At 36.2% G+C, this 18,940-nt stretch overlaps 1 protein-coding gene and 1 long non-coding RNA gene across 3 annotated transcripts; one reads left to right on the forward strand and one right to left on the reverse strand.

Moving 5' to 3' along the window:
* Positions 1-882: 882 nt before the first annotated feature.
* Positions 883-3,231, reverse strand: LOC140137492 (uncharacterized). The gene is made up of 2 exons (XR_011856850.1): positions 3,106-3,231; positions 883-1,436 (listed from the first exon to the last, which is right to left on the reverse strand). It is a non-coding gene; the product is annotated as an uncharacterized lncRNA (long non-coding RNA).
* A 748-nt stretch (positions 3,232-3,979) lies between these two features.
* On the forward strand, positions 3,980-18,534 carry LOC140137491 (uncharacterized). 2 transcript variants are annotated; one of them, XM_072159208.1, is made up of 7 exons: positions 3,980-4,372; positions 10,394-11,425; positions 13,274-13,403; positions 13,641-13,805; positions 14,379-14,527; positions 16,359-16,462; positions 17,060-18,534. In XM_072159208.1, the coding sequence occupies exons 1-7, from the start codon at positions 4,213-4,215 to the stop codon at positions 17,279-17,281; spliced, it is 1,962 nt and encodes a 653-aa protein (XP_072015309.1). In that variant the 5' UTR covers positions 3,980-4,212; the 3' UTR covers positions 17,282-18,534. The 2 variants fall into 2 exon arrangements, with proteins under 2 accessions (XP_072015309.1, XP_072015308.1); XM_072159207.1 differs by having other exon boundaries at positions 4,008-4,372; positions 16,353-16,462.
* The last annotated feature ends 406 nt before the right edge of the window (positions 18,535-18,940 follow it).

Below are 18,940 nucleotides of genomic sequence, written 5' to 3' on the forward strand. Positions count from 1 at the left end.
CGAGGGCACCAAGGCCAACAAGTGATGAAGAATGCCTTGAAAATGATATGGGGCACCAAAGCCAAAACTGAAATAGGGCACCCAATGGCCTTAGTGGCCTCACTGCAATTCAAGCCCTACTTAATATGGTACTTTCACAAAAGACTAGCATTGACTGACACCTGCCAATGCTAGTCTTCATGAAAGAAATAGTTTGTCTGCCAAAAATAAAGCATTTACAAGTCGAAGACTTAGGACCAGAAGGCCCTATCTGCAATAGCTGACGGGTGTCATATTTTAGATATGTACACTACATAATGCAAAAAGTACGGGGATGGCTACATGGCAGCTATTGCAATTGGGGCCTTCTGGACTTAAACCCTTGAAGTGGATACTCATCATATTTGCAGTATCCAGATTTTTAATTATTGGAATGAAGGTACACCTTACCCATCACTGCCCACCCACACCCACTGGAACCCTGGCTATTCATTAGTTTGCCTCAAGTTCGGTAGTGACGTTGGTGCAAAATTTTGTGGGCCGGGGTGGAGTATTGAATCGCACTCGTAAAGTTAATTGCGTAGAGCGCACATGTACAATGTTGGTTTTAGGGCTCTCAACTAACAGGTAATTATGTACCTGGGTACATGTACCTGATTGAATTTTCGGGTGGGAATCTGGGTACTCGAAAATAAAAAATAAAAAATGAACAGGCAGGGACAAATTGAATTAGTATGCATTGCTAGCTGTTCAATAGAAGCAAAAGTACTATTATTAAAATGTACAACTTAATCCAATTTAATTTTTTTTTATATAGCAGTATTTCTCTGGTTTCCAACCTCAAATAACAAGTACGGTAATTTAAAGCCTATAACTGCCAGGTTATTTTTTCAAATTTTGTAAAAAAAAAATTGGCATTTTTCAGGTACTTTGACCCGGGTAGGCCAAGAACAGGCGGGAACTCGGAATTGGTGAGAGCCTTAGTTGGTTTGTAATGGCACAACCGCGAAAAGACATTGATGTCATTAGGCCTACCGAACTTGAGGCGAACCAAATAAAAGTGCCTGCACATTGAACATTTCCAATCATTCTGTGCTATAATTTACAGTCTACAAAATGTATAAGGAACTCTGCATTGTACTTGTAGGCATCACATGTCAGTGTCACTTATTGTTTAAATAACTGGAGTTCATATTTACTACTGCATCGTGCATGTAGTTAGTTTATGCACAACATGTATTGCTATGCAAGTATTTAATTTCTTTTAAAATGTTCAACCTCCAGATAAGATTTTTCTTCAAAAAATTAAATTGTTGACTTTATCGGTCCAGCAGCATGTTGGGAGAGTTTTAAATGCATGCAACAGATGGTTTACAGATGCCAGCTGTTCGCTTCCAAATCATTATCTTTTCGGTCTTTCAAGAATTGCGCCATTATCCTCAGTTGTTCTACTGCACCTGGAAATGAGAATAAAATAAATTGTAAAATAATATTAGCCAATGATAAATTACAAATTATTATCCATGTATCAGGATTATAGACTGCCTTTTACCATGGACAGCATCCAGCGATGCTTTTAGTTTCATTCTTTTAACTCGGATGCACTCGCTTTAAAAATTGAAAATCACATTGCCACGATTTATTAAAAATTCCTGTAGTAGGTTGCATAATAGAAGAAAAATGGCGATACAGATCACCGTGGTGAAAAATGATGCATTACTTGCTTTTTTGTACAGTAACTGAGTAAGGGGCTGTGCAATAATTATGAGCCCTGGGGAGGGGGGGGCAAGAAATGTTTGGCGAGCAGAAAGGGGTGGGGCAAGCAATTTTTGGCAAGCCAAGAGGGAGGGGCAAACAATTTGTGGCACACATTCATGGGGCACCTTTTAAATAAAAGGCTAATGGAAAACAGGACGGAAACGCTTAAATATGTAAATGTTCCTGCTCGCTGCGCTCGCAACATATGTCTAGACCATTTGAGGTTTGTAAATTGGGATCCCAAAAATTTGGCATACGCAAGGGGGGGGCAAAGAATTTTTGGCAGGCCGAGAGGGGGAAGCGAATTTTGGCGGGGCGAGAAGGGGGGGGGGGGCAAGTGATTTTTGGCAAGCCGTTTGGAAATCCCCTCGGTTCATAATTATTGCACAGCCCCTATGTCAATGATGGCTGCAGAAATATGCAGAATTTGAAAACAGTCATTTGCCCATAAGGCTAATGAAAGTCAATGTTATGTTTAGCGTCACCCGCCCGCGTTTGGATTTTCTGGCCGCGTTTGTGATGCCAAAATCCCAAAACAGTTCATTATTTTGTATTTTGTACACAATTAGTTTCCAGTGGGGACACAAGCACAAATGCCAATGATAAATCAACCTATTCCAACATAAAAAGAACTAAAGACAAGATTCTGTTATCAAATTGAACTATAATTGGCCATTACCCCAAGGAGGGCTGGTTTGGGACCAATAATGTGGACAGTCATTTAACAATTTATGGCCTTTTAACTGGTAAGAAAGCTGGTATAAATACCTGGATGGTGAAAAATATTTTTAATACAAATTTGTTGGTTCATATGCCTTCAAAAAAGGCATACTGTTGATTAGAGTTGTTTTAATAGAATATTGGAGGGTATATAGTGCGACAAGTGTTGATGAAGTGGCTGCTATTTTGTAATTAATGAAACGTTGCAAAATAATGAATAATGAATAATGAAAAAGTTGCCTCATTGTGGTTTGAAAAAAATGTTACGCTAAACATAACATTGACTTTCATTAGCCTAACTTAGCTAATTTTTGACATACTGACATGGTGGCAAGACCCCTCGTTTTTTTTAGTTAAATCATCACCTTTTTAAACAAAATAATTAAATGTAAAGGGCCGTTCACAGACACTTGCTTGTATTAAAGGGGGGACTTTACAGACCTCAAAAATTTCAGGCCCCCCCTTTTTTCTTGAATATTATCGGCCAACCCCACCGAAAAGCATACATTTTTCCCGGAGAACTTGTGGTCATTTTTTCAGGGCCCCCCCCTTAGGAGGGTTAAAAAATTTCAGGGCCCCCCTTTTTGCATTTTTAAGTGTTTGTGAACGGTAGTAATGCCCTAATGGTTAAAATATAAAGAAACCCACCTTGCAGAGTCGTGTACACAATTGCACAACAAGCAACACAATCCAACAGACGCTCAGCATGCTCAGCTAGCTGTACACACAGACAAAGGTATGATCAATGCATATGAAAACACACGGGCAGTGCAGTACATGTAGTCCGAATAATCAGACCCAGAACAAATTATTAATTTCTGACATTATCGTGTACTGGGTCTGAACTGTTTTCATTCGAAATCTTGATGGCAAATTGGACAATAGAAGCACATGGTGCTACTTCACAGTTTTTTAATCCCCTATTCATGTTGCGTGAATCACTGATTTAGTCTCTATTGTGGACCATCCTTTTGATACTTGAGTATTTGGACAAGCGGAACAGGTTTGACAGGACCCTTTGTCTACCTCTCTGTTTGTAAACAAACGAGGAGGTCGAAATCGTCCTCCTCGCCGAATACGAAAGTCAGCGTAATAGTACGGCACTACAGTACATGGTGGTCAATGGAACAAATCTCGATATCTCGTCATGTTTTCGCCGTGTATTCGATGCGGGATTCGATGTCCGTGGCAATATTTGTCCTTAGTCCATCTTATTATTTGCTTCTCTGATACAAGATGAATTGAAAACCTATTGCAAACTTGTCAAAGCACGTCGGTAAACGAGGCAAATAATGCGATTGATTTTGCACAACTATCGTGTGTATTGCATTTTGTGTGTGTGAATGTCTCACTGGGCGCAGCCATGTTTGTGATCGAGGTCAGAGGTGAAATCTGTCAATCAAACTACTTTGCGATATTTTAGGGAAATATTTTGCCGAAGGCATTGAGGTGGTGTGATTTGCCACGTCCATTTGGCCATTTTCCACGTCCATTTGGCCTTTATTGCAGACTGGACGTGCGTCCGTTTTCCACGTCTGTTTCGTGCTTTTTGCTCTGTTACATGCATACCAGACAGTTGTCTTGGATGTTTGCTGATTTCTTTATTCCTTTGAATTTGTATGTTTGAATAAAGCCCGGGAATAAAGGTGATTGAGTAAATACGACCTTTGGCTCTCAACGAGGCAGATTGGTCAAGGTCATACATGTAGAACACATAAGCATAATCGCGGCGCCCCGTTGAGCATTGAGAGTGAAATGGCACGGACAAAACTTCAGTTTTATTTTCTGGCGACGGGTTTTGTGTTTTTGGCATTATTCTCAGGTTTGGTTCTCAGAACATTGACACATGAGGATGATCGGCCTACCCGTGAAACCAGTAACTTTCTCGTTAGAACAAGTTGGACGGTTTTCAGAGGTAAGTGTATTAAATATTGGTACTGGCCTAATGTGCCTTTGCTAAAAAAAGACCCCCTAGCTTACTGAAAAAAGTTCTTACAGACTACGCTAAAATGCGTGATGGATTTTAACATAAAATACCAAGTATGACTATGCTAAAATGAGTGACAACATAAAGTATACAGTTAAACATTTATATTACGAACTGTAAATGCCGAAAACTTGTTACATAAAAAATAAATTATTGGCGTTGCTGTGCATTAATTAATTAAACCTGGTTAATTAATTAATTAATTAATTGGTTAATTTTTAAATAATTAATTTAAATTAATTAATGAATGCATTTATTAATTAATGAATGCATTAATTAATTAAATGAATGCATTAATTAATTAATTCATTCATTCATTCATTTAAATTAATTAATGAATGCATTAATTAATTTATTAATTCATTAATTAATTTATTAATTTATTAATAATCATTAATTCATTCATTCATTCATTCATTTCTTACTTTGAAAGTTTATTTATTTAGCCCTATTAGACTTTATCTACAATGCTAAACAAAGACAATGAACACCCTGCATTATTATTAGCAATTCCACGCGTGAATGACATTATTCGACGTGTACTGAAGCTCACCCTAACGTCATACTTATTAATATTCATGACCTCCTTCTAAGCACCCCGATCCATCGCTTACCGTACATCACGCGTGCAAAGGCTTTAAAGCACTAAAATTGCAATTGCTGCATCCACCGTAGACTGTTCCGAGCCTACTGTATGTGTATTTTTTTCAAATGTTGAAAAGGTACTTTATTGTGAATTTGTCACGTTTTTAGCCCGGTTTTTAGCATGTACAAAGAATGTGCGCTTAACTTTATTAAATACGTAAAATTGACCAAGGTCCATCCATAGATAGAGAGGAAATACAGAGAAAAATGCTCTAAATTACAATCATAACAAGTTCTGCTACGTAAGAAGCTGTAATACTTGGAATCATTCTATACAGAAGTCGGCGTGAAGGATGATTGAATTGTGATTAAATGGATTCTGTTGCAATTAGTGGTGACTTAACCCCTCATTTTTCTTAATTTGACTAACCCTATGTATGTTGGTTTTGGGACCAATTATTTACTTTCTGTAAATACACCTAACAAACCGTCATTTCCCAAATATAACGGTTATTATGCATGGGTGTTTGGACAACAAAAGTATGTACTTACGGAATCAGATAGTAACATTTGCACAGCATTTTTGTGGGACCTGAGACAACATCAGACATATCGAATTGCATTCTGAATACGAGGAATGTCCTTCTGATATCACACGATTTTGATTTGTTGACATTTTATGGCAAATTATTTAAAAAAAATATTTTTTATTTTTTTGATATTTAACAAGCCTCGAAGATATATACTTGTATGTAGCTGGGATGAAAAACCATCAACATTTTTGATCTTTCATGTTGAAGATATGCATTTCCCCAAAAACCTAAATTGGTCAAAATTTTCATATGATTGACGGTCTTTCATCCCAGCTACATACACTTTAAGGGAAGGGGTATGAACGTTTGGACAGTATTTTATTGTGGGACATTAGAGCACATCAGACATATCGAATTGCATTCTGAATACGAAGAATGTCCTTCTGATATCAAATAATTTAGATTTTTTGAAATTCGCAATGTAATACACATTTTATGGCAAATCATTAAAAATTGATATTTTTGATATTTAACAGTACTTGAAGTAAACTTTATAAATCTGATGATTTATACTTAAAGTGTATGTAGGTGGGATGAAAAGCCGACTATCAATTGAAAATTTTGACCTTTCGTATTGAAGATATGGATTTTTTCCCAAAACACCAACAAAAAATCCATATCTTCAATATAAAAGGTCAAAATTGTCAATTGATCGTCGGCTTTTCCTTCCAGCTACATACACTTTAAGAATATATCATTAGATTTATAAAATTTATTTCGAGGACTGTTATATATCAAAAATTTGAAAAATATCAAATTTTAATAATTTGTCATAAAATTTGTATTATATCGTGAATTTCAAAAATAAAAATTATTTGATATCAGAAAGACATGATTCATATTCAGAATGCATTTCGATACGTCTGAGGTGCTCTCATGTCCCACAAAAAACACTGTCGAAACGCCATAAACACTCGTTCTAGATCCCTTAAGTACATAGAATTAGATTTATACAATTTACTTCGAGGACGGTTAAATTTCAAAAATATTTATTTTTAATCATTTGCTATAAAATATATATTATATCGTGAATTTCAAAAGATCAAAGTTATGTGCTCCAAACATACGTAAAAATAATGATCGAAAATTGGAATCCTGAGACTTATTTTGATCCATAATTCGTACTATATTAGGGATGACCAATGAACCATCAACTTGATTAGAACACTCCCATAGACATGCAGGGAGCTCAACTGTGCACTGCTTGCACAGACATTTCTAAATTGATCTCATTCTTTTAATTTTCAATATTTTTCTGTAAAAATTGGGAAAGTTACTGCCAATTATATTTTGTAACTATCTTGCAAATTACAGCAACGTAAGTTATTTCGTTTTTCTGTAAGTGCGAGTCAAAATTGGTCCATCGCCACAGTGCGCTTAATTGCCAGTGGCTGAGTTCAGCACTGTTCAAGAATGGCACAAAATATTCATGTCAATAATTTCAGGTGAAAAATGTGGCCTACTGAGCTGAAATTTGGCAGAGTTGCCAGTAATACCTCTGTCATACCCTCTGTAAAAAGGTTAAAATATTGAACAAGTAGATCTTGAGTTACAAATTAAATCACCAGCTTCCCTTTGGAATTTCCATACTCCTTTCGAATCATGCTAAGAAGACACCTTTCTGAACATAAATGTGAAGTTTCGTGCTCATTTGATGTATTTTTCACCTGATTTCAACCCTAAACGTTTTGTTATATTTAGGCCCATACCATCTACAACTTGCTGCTGGCTATACCTTGTTTAGGACTTTCACCTGAATGTGCAACCATAACTGTTTCAAAATAGCCCGCGATAGTCATGCAGGTAACTCCGAGGTCAAGCATTGAATTGGTTTGAACAAAGATACTCATAATGTCATGAATGTATTGAGTATCTTTGGTTTGAATGAGGAATACTACAGGAACCAGCGCCTTTTGTTAGAAGTCACACATGAGCATGATGAGTAAAGTGGATAATCTCTATTGTTGTGAATGAGTCAATGACCTTCAAAACTTAAGATTTTGTTTACATACACCTACTAATTGGTCATATTAAACCCAATAACATTGAAATTCTTGGTTGTGAAAAAAAAAGTTCACCTTCTTAGTGCAATTTTGATTTTGTGCCATATCGGCTATCTTGGATGATTTTTGGCAAATGTCCTCTAAATGCATGATTTCAATGCCTCGGTTTGAAAAAATAAGTTATGCCAGTGACTAGTTAAGTGCCATTTCATAAGAAACCCTTTGATACTTTCACAATATGCTTGTTTCATGTTTGCAAATATGTTAAAATAAAGAAATATATAAAGGTAAATATATGCTTATGCCAATTTTGCTCCCAATTGCTATTTTTGGACCTTGTATTTTATTTTGTTCCAATGACCGGTCAGAATGGGAAACTTTGATAATTCATAATTCGAAAAGTTTTTGACCGATTTTGACCATTTAACCACCAAAATACTTCTGTTGATGAGTTCTACCCAGAAAACAATATTTTGTAGCAATAGGGTCAACATGAAATTTTGATGGTTATATCCCTACTATTATTAAATAGTCTCCGATGGTGGATAATCAACAATTTCAGCTCGAAGTTGCCCTCCACTGTTAACTGTTCACAATATTTGCTCATACCAAAGTATTGGCTAGAATACTTCGCTCATACCAGCCCATTTGTCAGATAGATTGTATCTAAGTAAAAGCTTATATGTATACGGTACGGGATACGGTAGACCTAATTTAGAAGCGAGTGGGTGACTGATTAATTGATTTATTTTATGTATTCTACTTCCACATTCAAAACAATGAATTGAATTTGCAATATTATTAACAAATTAGAAAATCAAGAAAAGATATAAATTCCCTAAAGAACAAGAATGAGCACCTTTCTGTTTGTAGTAATAAACCCAACCGCCATTGCAACTTACGGTTTTCGTCCTTATTGCGATGGGTTTTGGCTTACTTATTTCCTCACAGCGTTGCAGAATAAAAATAAAATAATCGTGCTGTCTATGTAATCAGGAAACTACAGAGGCGATAGTGTACATTTAAATTTGTCATTACTACTTCATGTTGATATTCAAACAGCGCTATAAAGTTGTCTTACCAAGGAATGTGTTTGTATTAAAAGAAATAATTGTTTTACAACTTGGATGGACTAGAATTACTTTTATGCAAATCCGAAAATTGCAACAGATATTTTTCATTTCTTTAAGATTTAGCGGTATTGCCAGATTGTACGTACAGTTGGGCTATATTAATAGCCTCATTATAGTTTTATTGACACTGGTAAAATACTTGCCTGTATGTGCTTGTTGTTCTGCTATAGCGTATAGAATATGTTAATGATACCACAGTCAATTAATTTATGTCAACATGAGGCGAGGCTGTCGGATTGCTCAGACCAAGAATGTTTGCTTATTGACCAATTTACCAGGAGAAAAGTCAATAACTGGTTGCCCTTTATCTGCTAACTTGGTTGAACATGGTGTGGTGGTATACAGCTGTACATGTTGAAGTTAATGTTCAATAAATGCCAAATGTTGCTAGCAGTAGAATAGTTAAATAGGCCTACAGCATGCAATGACAATAAAATAAAGTTTATGATGTCGTCATGCGTAGATCTTAAGGTGGTTCTGGGCCATTATTGGCATAACCACAACCGTATTAATCAACCTTCTTTTGATCTTCTTCTGTTATGACTTTCGGAACATCATGTAATGTTTTGAACTTTTGAATTCATAGTATGGCCGTCACATCTCTAATAAGATTGGTTGTTTTGGGTTTTTTTTTTCATTTCTTCGATAATTTTTTCATTTCTTCATTCATCGATAAAGAAGAAATGTTTTTATCTAGGCCTAGGTGCAATTATTTTCGTTTTAACGAATAACCACGGAACGACATTGACATGTAAAACAGACGTAGGCCTATCATGTAAACATTAATCATGATGATGGGGGCATAATTATGCGCATTTATTATAGCATATAACATTCAGCGGAAACTAATGAAATGTTCTCAATAAGTGCAAATACTACCCTGTCAGCTTTTAAATAGAAAAATTAATTATGCAAAGTAGAGCAGCTAACTAATTAATTATCTGGAAGTCATTAGGAACACTGTGACCAAGTTTGAAACCAGTATTCTATTAAATAAAAATGTTATTGAATATTAATAAGCACTTTCGACTGTCAGTCATATTGGTTCATTGATTATTGATAAAATAATACAATGCAAAGAAATAATTGTGTGTATTATAAAAACCGTCCATACACTGTACAGTCTCATTGCAAGATCATTATGATCGATGCGAATTATAGAAACAGTTCAAACAATAAAATTACTACACCTTTATCTTGACACTTCCTCATTTGCTCGCCCTGTTCCTTTTTAAAGGAATTTTTATTGAGAGCAGTTTTGGGACACTTTGACCTCTGACATATCGGGCAAATTGATGTAATTATAAAAGCTTATAAATAATTAATTTATTATTGTAATAATGTTATCATTACAAATAATAAAATAATTAATTTATAAAATTTGTTTTCATGTTTTAAATGTTATTTTGTACGAACAAAACACCGATTTTTCTGAATTATCCCGATGGGTCAAAGGACAAAGTGTCCAAAAACTGTCCCACAATGCATTGCAAACTTCCAATGCCGATTGGGCTTATTGTTAAGGATAAGATAAGAATATTTGTCAAAAAGTTTCGCTTCGTATCGGCAGTGTTACTGCAGTATTATGATCACGCTCATGTTACTTTTCTTTCTGAATTTCTTTTTTCATTTCAGTCTCATCTATGGTAACAACTTTATTCTTGGCTGCGGTATGTTTCCACATTTCTTCCATACGAGCCAGCAAATATCACACGTTGCCCAGTATCTTGCTGTTTTATATCATGAACCAAATGCTACGGCTCTTTAGTGGATCTGTGTTGCGTAAATTCGATGCAAGTGCTAAAGATCCTAGACGAGCCCAAGAAGAATTCCTGATAAGCAGAATGCAACGAGATGCCAACACCGCGTACGGAAAGCGTCACAGGTTTAGCAACATTAAATCCCTTGAAGACTTACGAAATAGTCACCCGCTCACGTCATACGATCATTATGAGGAATATTTACAACGAATGGCCGATGGCGAGAAGAACGTGTTGATCTGCGAAGACATGGTGCGATTTGGAATCACTTCTGGAACAACTGGTAAAGGGAAACTCATACCAATACCTAAATCTCGGAATTCTACTCAAGTCAACCCAATTCAAATTCTTTGGCAGGCTGCTATTAGAAGAAAATACGGTATTCCTAGTCCGTTACAAAAAGATATTATATTGTATGTGAATCCCAGACCCACTAAAACTCCTGGCGGTGATGTTGTCGGCCCAATGCATCTGTACACAGATGATATGAAATTTATTATAACCCAGATGGTCAGTGTACCATGGGAAGCAGTTAGCATCAGTACAGAACACGAAGCCCATTATCTCACTCTGCTGTTTGGTCTTCGCGATCCTGACATCGGACGATGGATGGGCCCATTTAGTTCTCAAATCCACAAAGCCATGTCAAAGGTCGAAAATCACTGGGAACAATTTGTTCATGATATCAAGACTGGAACTGTTGACAAAGATTTGAAGATATCTACAGAAGTAAGAGAAGCTTGTGAAAAGGCGCTATTACCAGAACCAGAAAGGGCTGAGGAACTGAGAAGGGAATTTGAGAAAGGATTTGACGGCATCATGGGGCGAGTATGGCCTCATATGAAGTATATCTTTGGAATTAATACGGCTGACTTTACTCAAAAACTGGAAGAGAAATACGCAAAAGGTAAGAAAATATTCAAAAGCGAAAACTGGTTAAATTATTATGTTCCCATATGTCAGTCAGTATTAAACTGCAACGTTTGCCACATGCAGTACAAAAATGATAGGTTTGCTTGTTTGAGAGAGATATTTGACAAACCAATGCGGACTGTGTATTTAATTTGTCTAATTTGTCGAGAAAAACTAACACGCAGTTACAGAACACAACGCTTGTTTGAGAGAGAAATTGGACAAACCAAATGCGGGCTGTAGTGCATTAGACAAGCACCCGTATTCAGCTCAAGTGCATTTTGTCTAATTTCTCGAGTAACAAAAAAAAATGTAAAAAATGTAAGAAATGATAATCGTTGTCTGATAACTTACCCGTTTTTGCTATTATAAAATAAATACATATGCAAATGAGCTACTTAATATTCGCATTTAATGACGACACATAGCACGATAGCATAACATAGCATGGCATGGCATAGCATAGCATAGCATAGCATAGCATATAGCATAGCATAGCATAGCATAGCATTAACAATAGGCTACTTGCCCAAAACACTACCAACTTTGAGTTTCAGGTTAAGCCCATATGACGATCCACTACTAAAACAATGTAAAACTACCTTTAGATTGAAATCGACAATTTCTTTGTAGTAAAGAAAACATGTGTCACTCCTTTTTAACGTTTGTTGCTACCGAACGAACTAAAGGAGGTACATACTACATAAATGTCGTGATCATGTCAGAAAACACTAATACGAGTATTTTAAGATGATGCATCAATCTCCAAAGAAAGGTGAATCAATACTACGCGAACCGTTCGAAAGCTCTGTTCGTAGAACCCTTGCATACTACAGTGTATGTACGAAAATTTGTACAAACACTATACTTTAATGAATAGTCTTAAATTGATCTTTGTAATGACTATTTGTGCTGAAATGCGCGAGAAGCGCGCGAAAATTTTGTCTTTCACCGCTTTGAGGGGGCGCCGAATTGATTGTTTTTTATCCACCGTCATTTCGGCGCCCCCTCCTAGTTACGCCACTGTGTGGCTCCTGCATGGGTTTCTCTACCGGAAATGAATTCAGTACCGAAATTACTTCTCACGAGGTAACCCAGCCCGTCCGATGGACGCCCTGAAATGTTGCCACTATAACTAGTGGTGGCCAGGCCCCTAGCCAGGATTTATTGGGGGTGCTGATTTTGGACCTTTTTTTCCTTCAAAATTTGAACCCTTTTCGACCAAAAAAGGCATAAAAAACCTTTTTTTTTTTCTCGCTACGCTCGCAAATGGGACCTTTTGGGTAAAAAATGGGACTTTTTGGGCATTTGGCACTATTTGGAGGGTGTGTCGCTACGGGCCTGGTGGTGGCGTATCGACTGCAGCAATACCAGGACATAATTGACCACCTGTTATGTTAATCCGTTTGTCCTTTTTGGTCCATAATTTAAGCCTAATAATATTTGCAAATTTTTACGCGCTTCGCGCACATACGTCCCGGTAAAATCATTTGTAGTGGGTCAGGTGAACGATACTGCAATTTTGCCCAACTTTGACATTTTATCATCTGATAACTAAACAATTAGACAGCGCCCGAGCGCCGAAACATGAAAACCAAAGTTTACATGAAGTATATGGACAGGTTACCTTCAGACCGGACGTGTTACTCGTTGCTTTTTGGCTAAATTTTATACACAAGAAATTTGGTTTAATTTGCTTGAACTATCCAATACATTAGAATGCCATTTTCATTGTCACACAATGATATGAAAACGATAATTATTTTTTTCAAATAGTTAAACAAAAACATTTGATTAATTAGTTTAAATTTAGGACTGACCCTATTTGTTTTTTTAAATTAAGGTGTACCAATCGTCGCTCCTGCGTATTCCAGTACTGAAGGAGACTATGGTATAAATCTATGGTATGATGAAGACAAATATGCGTTGCTACCCAGTCTATGTATTTATGAGTTTATACCCGTAAAAAACATGTAAGTATAAAATATATAGAAAAAAGTATGATCCATATATATATATATATCTGTAGACTTTTATTGTGATATTTTAGCTGTACATTTATTCTTCCATTGTCTTTTGAAGTTTGACTCGCTACAATTGCTTTTACAAATGTTTGTTAACTTTTATGTGTTTTATACTTAGATTTGTTAACCATAAGTTTCTTAAACTTTCTTCCCTTTCTCTTTGATCACTGAAATCAACACTTTCAGTGATGAAGCTGACCCAAAGACATTGCTTCTGGATGAGGTAAAGAAAGGCGAGACCTATGAGATGTTCGTTAGTCCATTGTGTGGATTTTATAGGTATCGGTTTGGTGACGTCATCAAAGTTGTGGATTTTTACTACAACCTACCCGTCATCAAGTTCATGTATAGGTGAGTCCTTTTTGGCTATGTGCGTTTGATTCCCGGGGTTTGATTAGACACATGTTCCTTTCCGAAACATGCTTAGCTAAATAGACCTTTTTCCCTCTTTCCCATCATGCACTATTCCAGGGGGGTATGAGTGTCGGAAAATACATCTGGAAGTGCAATGTGGTATCACAATTTTGCACTACACGTGAGCTGAATCGAAACGGGCAAATTTGGGGGTGTACATTGCACTGCAATGGGCTTATTTCGAACGCTGGGTGGCTTTCGTCGGCATACAAAGGAGAAAGGACAGATAGAAGAAGATAGAAGATATGAGAAGAATTAGGAGAAAGGAAAACAGATAGAAGAAGAAATATCCTACTTGAAAAGAGAACTCCCTAGCGAGAATATGATCCCATTCACGTTCAGGAAATTGCGTATCCTCAGTGTCTGTGTTGGACGTATTTTTACCAAGGATACAAGTAGTATACTGATTTGTGGCCCAATTAAACTGGGTTTTTTAAACCAAAAATTGCAGAATGTATATTATACTTATACATTTTATAAAGACCGATCTTTGTTTCTTTACTAAAATAGATCCGGACAGCTACTGAACTTACGAGCTGAGAAGGTGACGGAGTTATCTGTGGATGAAGCTGTTCAGCACATGGTGAACAGTATAACAGAAACCAAGATTACGAACTGGATATCTGCTGAAAACACACTTCTTTCTGGAATGAGTGAAGGTTGAGTATATTATTATTCTTGATATTTGTTTAAGGGTGGTCTTAACCCTGGAATTATGGAAACTTTCGGGCTTCATAACTGCTAAATTATTAGTCTAAAGAATATAAAAGTATACATTTTTAGACTGGAAATGACTTGCTGAATTCATCTGTGAGGTCCAATTTGGGCCAAAATGCTCAATTTTGGAGAAAATCCCCCAAAACGGGTTTTTTGCCCAAATGTTTTCGTAACAAAAAAATTGTTTGGCCAAAAAATTTTTTTTATTAATTTTTAAAAACTAGATAAAAATATCTAGGGACCGTTTTTTTATTTTTTTGAATTTTGACCAACTTTGAGAAATTTGCACCAAAAATGGTGAAAAAATGCAAATTTTTAAAAAAAAATCATAAAAAAACCTGATTTTCGCCCAAATTTCAAATATTTTTGGTGAAGTTGGTCAAAATTAAAAAAAATTAAAAAACGATCCCTAGATATTTTTATCTAGTTTTTAAAAATTAATAAAAAAAACCCGTTTTTTGGGATTTTCTCCAAAATTGAGCATTTTGGCCCAAATTGGACCTCACAGATGAATTCAGCAAGTCATTTCCAGTCTAAAAATGTATACTTTTATATTCTTTAGACTAATAATTTAGCAGTTATGAGGCCCGAAAGTTTTCATAATTCCAGGGTTCAGACCATGATGCAGTCATGTCTACAGTAGAATTCATCTCGACCTTTGCAGGACTTAACCCCATTAAAAGCTATTAAACCAAGATAACACTCATTGAAACAGCTCAACTGATTAAATCGGATCTTCTCTGGTTGTGCACAAGTGACTGTTTTCATGTGCGATATCGCAATAAAGCTGGTATTCATAGCTTCAGTTGGGTAACCGATTATAAAGGAAACGAAAGGAAACAATGTTATGTGTGGCTTTGTTCACGAAATCAGACAATGGCGTGCTTTTTGTAAACCAGCATTCTTGAAAATGAGCAACATAATGATTTTTGACTTAACACGGTTTGGAAATAATTTCTTCATATTTTTGGTGTTATCTGTCGTTTACATGTCCTTCCTAAAACACAAAAGTACGACCCTCTCCAAACACCTAAATTAGCTAAAAATTTAGGACATGTTACAAAACTATATTGTCTAGAATTTTAGAAGAGTACTTTTAATATTGGCCGGTTATTTTTCACACAGCGACGTTAACTAGGCAATGTACTATTACCTATAACATTAACTAAAACACCAAAGTACGAATATTTCCAAACATCTAAATTAGCTAAAAATTTAGGACATGTTAAAAACTATATTTTCTAGAACTTTAGAAGAGTACTTTTAATATTGGCCGGTTATTTTTCACACAGCGACGTTAACTAGTCATATCCCCATACTGTTAACGTAGGGCTATTTGTAAAGGTCACGCGTCAATGGGAAAGAGCACTGTGTATTGTGTATAGGAAAACGGACAGTAACTGCAGTATGCCAACCTTAACTTGTACCATAATTAGTCAGCTATCATATTCCTATCCCATGATTTAATACCACCTGTACATTTGAACGCCCTTTTCGAACAGATCTACCTTTATATGCACAATTAACCTTATACCCCTGAACAAAATAATTTGACCGATCATCCCCATCGAACGCTTTGCAGTAGCCGATGAAACGTAAAGGGAGCTTGCGTTCTTTCATTTTTCAATAATGTTTCGTATATGATCTATAATCTCTCGTTCTTCTCCCTTCTCGAAAAAAAAGCGCAGAACAGCTTACATAATCTGAAATGAGACCTGTTCCCCTGAAGTTGATTTTCATTTTAATTTATTGATTGTTTTTATTCAGCCATAGACCTTGTTGAATACGAAGAGGGGTCTCAATTTTACCTCATTTTTGTCGAATTGGAGGGTGAAGGAAATGGCAGCATCGCATTGGACAAAAAACACCAACAACAGGTATAGTGGTGGGGTGGTGGTTGCGGTGGTGGTGGTATGATGATGATGATGATGATGATGATGATGATGATGATGATGATGATGATGATGATGATGATGATGATGATGATGATGAAGGTATTGTTTGCTTGCGTCTCAAATATGTTGGCTGGTCGATTTTTTCAAATTTTGGTATTGAAATAGTTGTACATGTCATACGTTGATACCGACATCGTCAATTGACACGTCCGGGATTGACAACGTCTGCCTCAAAATAGCCCAATAGCACCCCTACGTGTCAGGTATTGTGGCTGACGACGTCCAAGAGTAAACTGAATGAAAATATGAAATCTTCCCTTCAATCAAATGTTGCGAGAAATAAGTATCGCGCAACAAGTAGTACATGTTCAATGTTCTCTAGAATACACTTTCAAGGTGAAGACGATTTCTATGTCGATTGGTAACAGTCTTTTTGGCAGAAACAAATTGACTCGGTGGGACGAATGATTAAACGAACGATAACCATGATGACGACGGTGATAGAAAATATGTGAGAAAATGAATATTAATTTCAAGTTCATGACTTCTTAATAAAAAAACAACCTTTTTTCATTGCAGTTTGACGAGGCTCTACAGGAACGCAACAACTACTACAAAGGTTATCGAAATGCTGGGACGATTTCACCACCTCGAGTTTACCTCGTCAAACCAGGCACATTCAAGGCGCTACAAGATTATATCATCGCTAATTCAACGGCATCTTATAATCAGTTCAAAATGCCACGAAAGCTGAAAACTGCTGGTACACTCAAGTTGATGTTGGACAGCAGAGTAGTTTAAAGAGTAGAATTAAGTAAAATGAAACGAGACGATCGATTGTGTATGTCTCAAATATATTGCCTCAATTAGTATTAATATAAAGTGAAGTAATAATTTAAAGGTCCATTGGGCTATTCCAGAAAATAAGTGCACACCCCTATTGAGGAGTAACTTTTCAATCTAGAAATGTCACTTGAAAAAGCCTGGAAATCCAATTCAATGAAGGAAAAATCATGGAAATTCCCAAAATGAGCTCTCAAATTGAGAATTTCTGATTTCTGATTGAGAATTTTTCTACTGGATTTTTTCGCCTTTGGACACTTTCAAAGTCTAGATTTCCAACATTCACGACTGGATAAAAAGTCCGGAAACCCGAACTCCTCTATATGGGGCGTGCATTTAGTTTCTGGAATAGTCCATTATAACAAGAGTAGTTTAAAAAAAGGTGAAGCGTATGTTAATTGATTTTTCGCGGCACTGTTAAATATTTCTAAAATTAATCATTAAAGATTCTTGCTGTATAACGTTATATGGATAGTGGTAACGACAGTTAGTGCACCAATATCTGTGGTTAGTGATAATAGTATTTCGTATCCATTAAGAAGCATTATTTAGAAAAAAAAATCACGAATACATACTTGTAATTGTGACTAAAATAGCAAGTTATTCAATGTAAAGCTGAATTTATACTCGATCGCTTTTGCAGAAAAGCGATTTTCACGCATGCTCAGTGTTTACTTACATTTCCAGAACGTCAAGCCGATCAATCGATTCAACTCGCTGAGGCAAAAACGACGTCGCTTTTGCAAGTTGAAGAAATCTCAACTTCCCAGCGATATCGCTTGACACGTGAATGCGTCAACCAATCATATACAACCAACTGGATCTATTATTTTGTTAATTAATTTACCTTTCTCGATTATTAACTTTTGGTGATGAATTAATTCAAAGCAAATAATAATTATTGACAGCAACTGATGTTTTAAAAATGTATTTTGTGGCATTTAGAATATTTTAATTGTCGTCTGCAATCGCTATCGCCGTGATAAGTATAAATGCAAAAGCGACGGGCGATGCATCGCAAAATTCGGCGATTGCCCATCGCTTTCCAAAAGCGTTTAATCGCAATCGCTCGGTGATCGAGTATAAATTCAGCTTAAGGAGCAAGGAACTTGAGTAGAGAGAAAAGAAAACATTTGCACCTGCTACATATTGCTTCCAAAGTTTACATAACAGCACCAATAAAGATATCCTGTATTATGAATTTACCCCCACCCCTGGAGTCTGGAGTTATCTCATACTTTTAGTTTAGTTGTATTTTATTCTAAATATCTCAAAGAACCGATATCAACCCTCAATCCTTCCTCTGATCTTGCGGTCACGAAAACACTAAATATAACAATAATATAGGCATGGTAAGCTGCCAGTGACTAAGGTCTATAATTACAAATGGCTCTTTTTAGAGCCACCAATTTAAATATGATCCTGTGGATACAGCCAAGCAGTTTTTAGCAATGGACAGGACTAACATGCAATATATACCACCAACATTTACAGTTTTCGTAGTATCCATGGCATGAAACCCCGGTTGATTTGTCATTTGAATGTCTGTGGTTCAACCGAGGCACTTTGCCATTTTAGCAACTGCACTTCAGGACGGCCAAGGCAGACAGAAGTGTA

The sequence above is a fragment of the Amphiura filiformis genome, chromosome 17 (assembly GCF_039555335.1).
Source record: "Amphiura filiformis chromosome 17, Afil_fr2py, whole genome shotgun sequence".
Lineage (NCBI taxonomy): Eukaryota > Metazoa > Echinodermata > Ophiuroidea > Amphilepidida > Amphiuridae > Amphiura > Amphiura filiformis.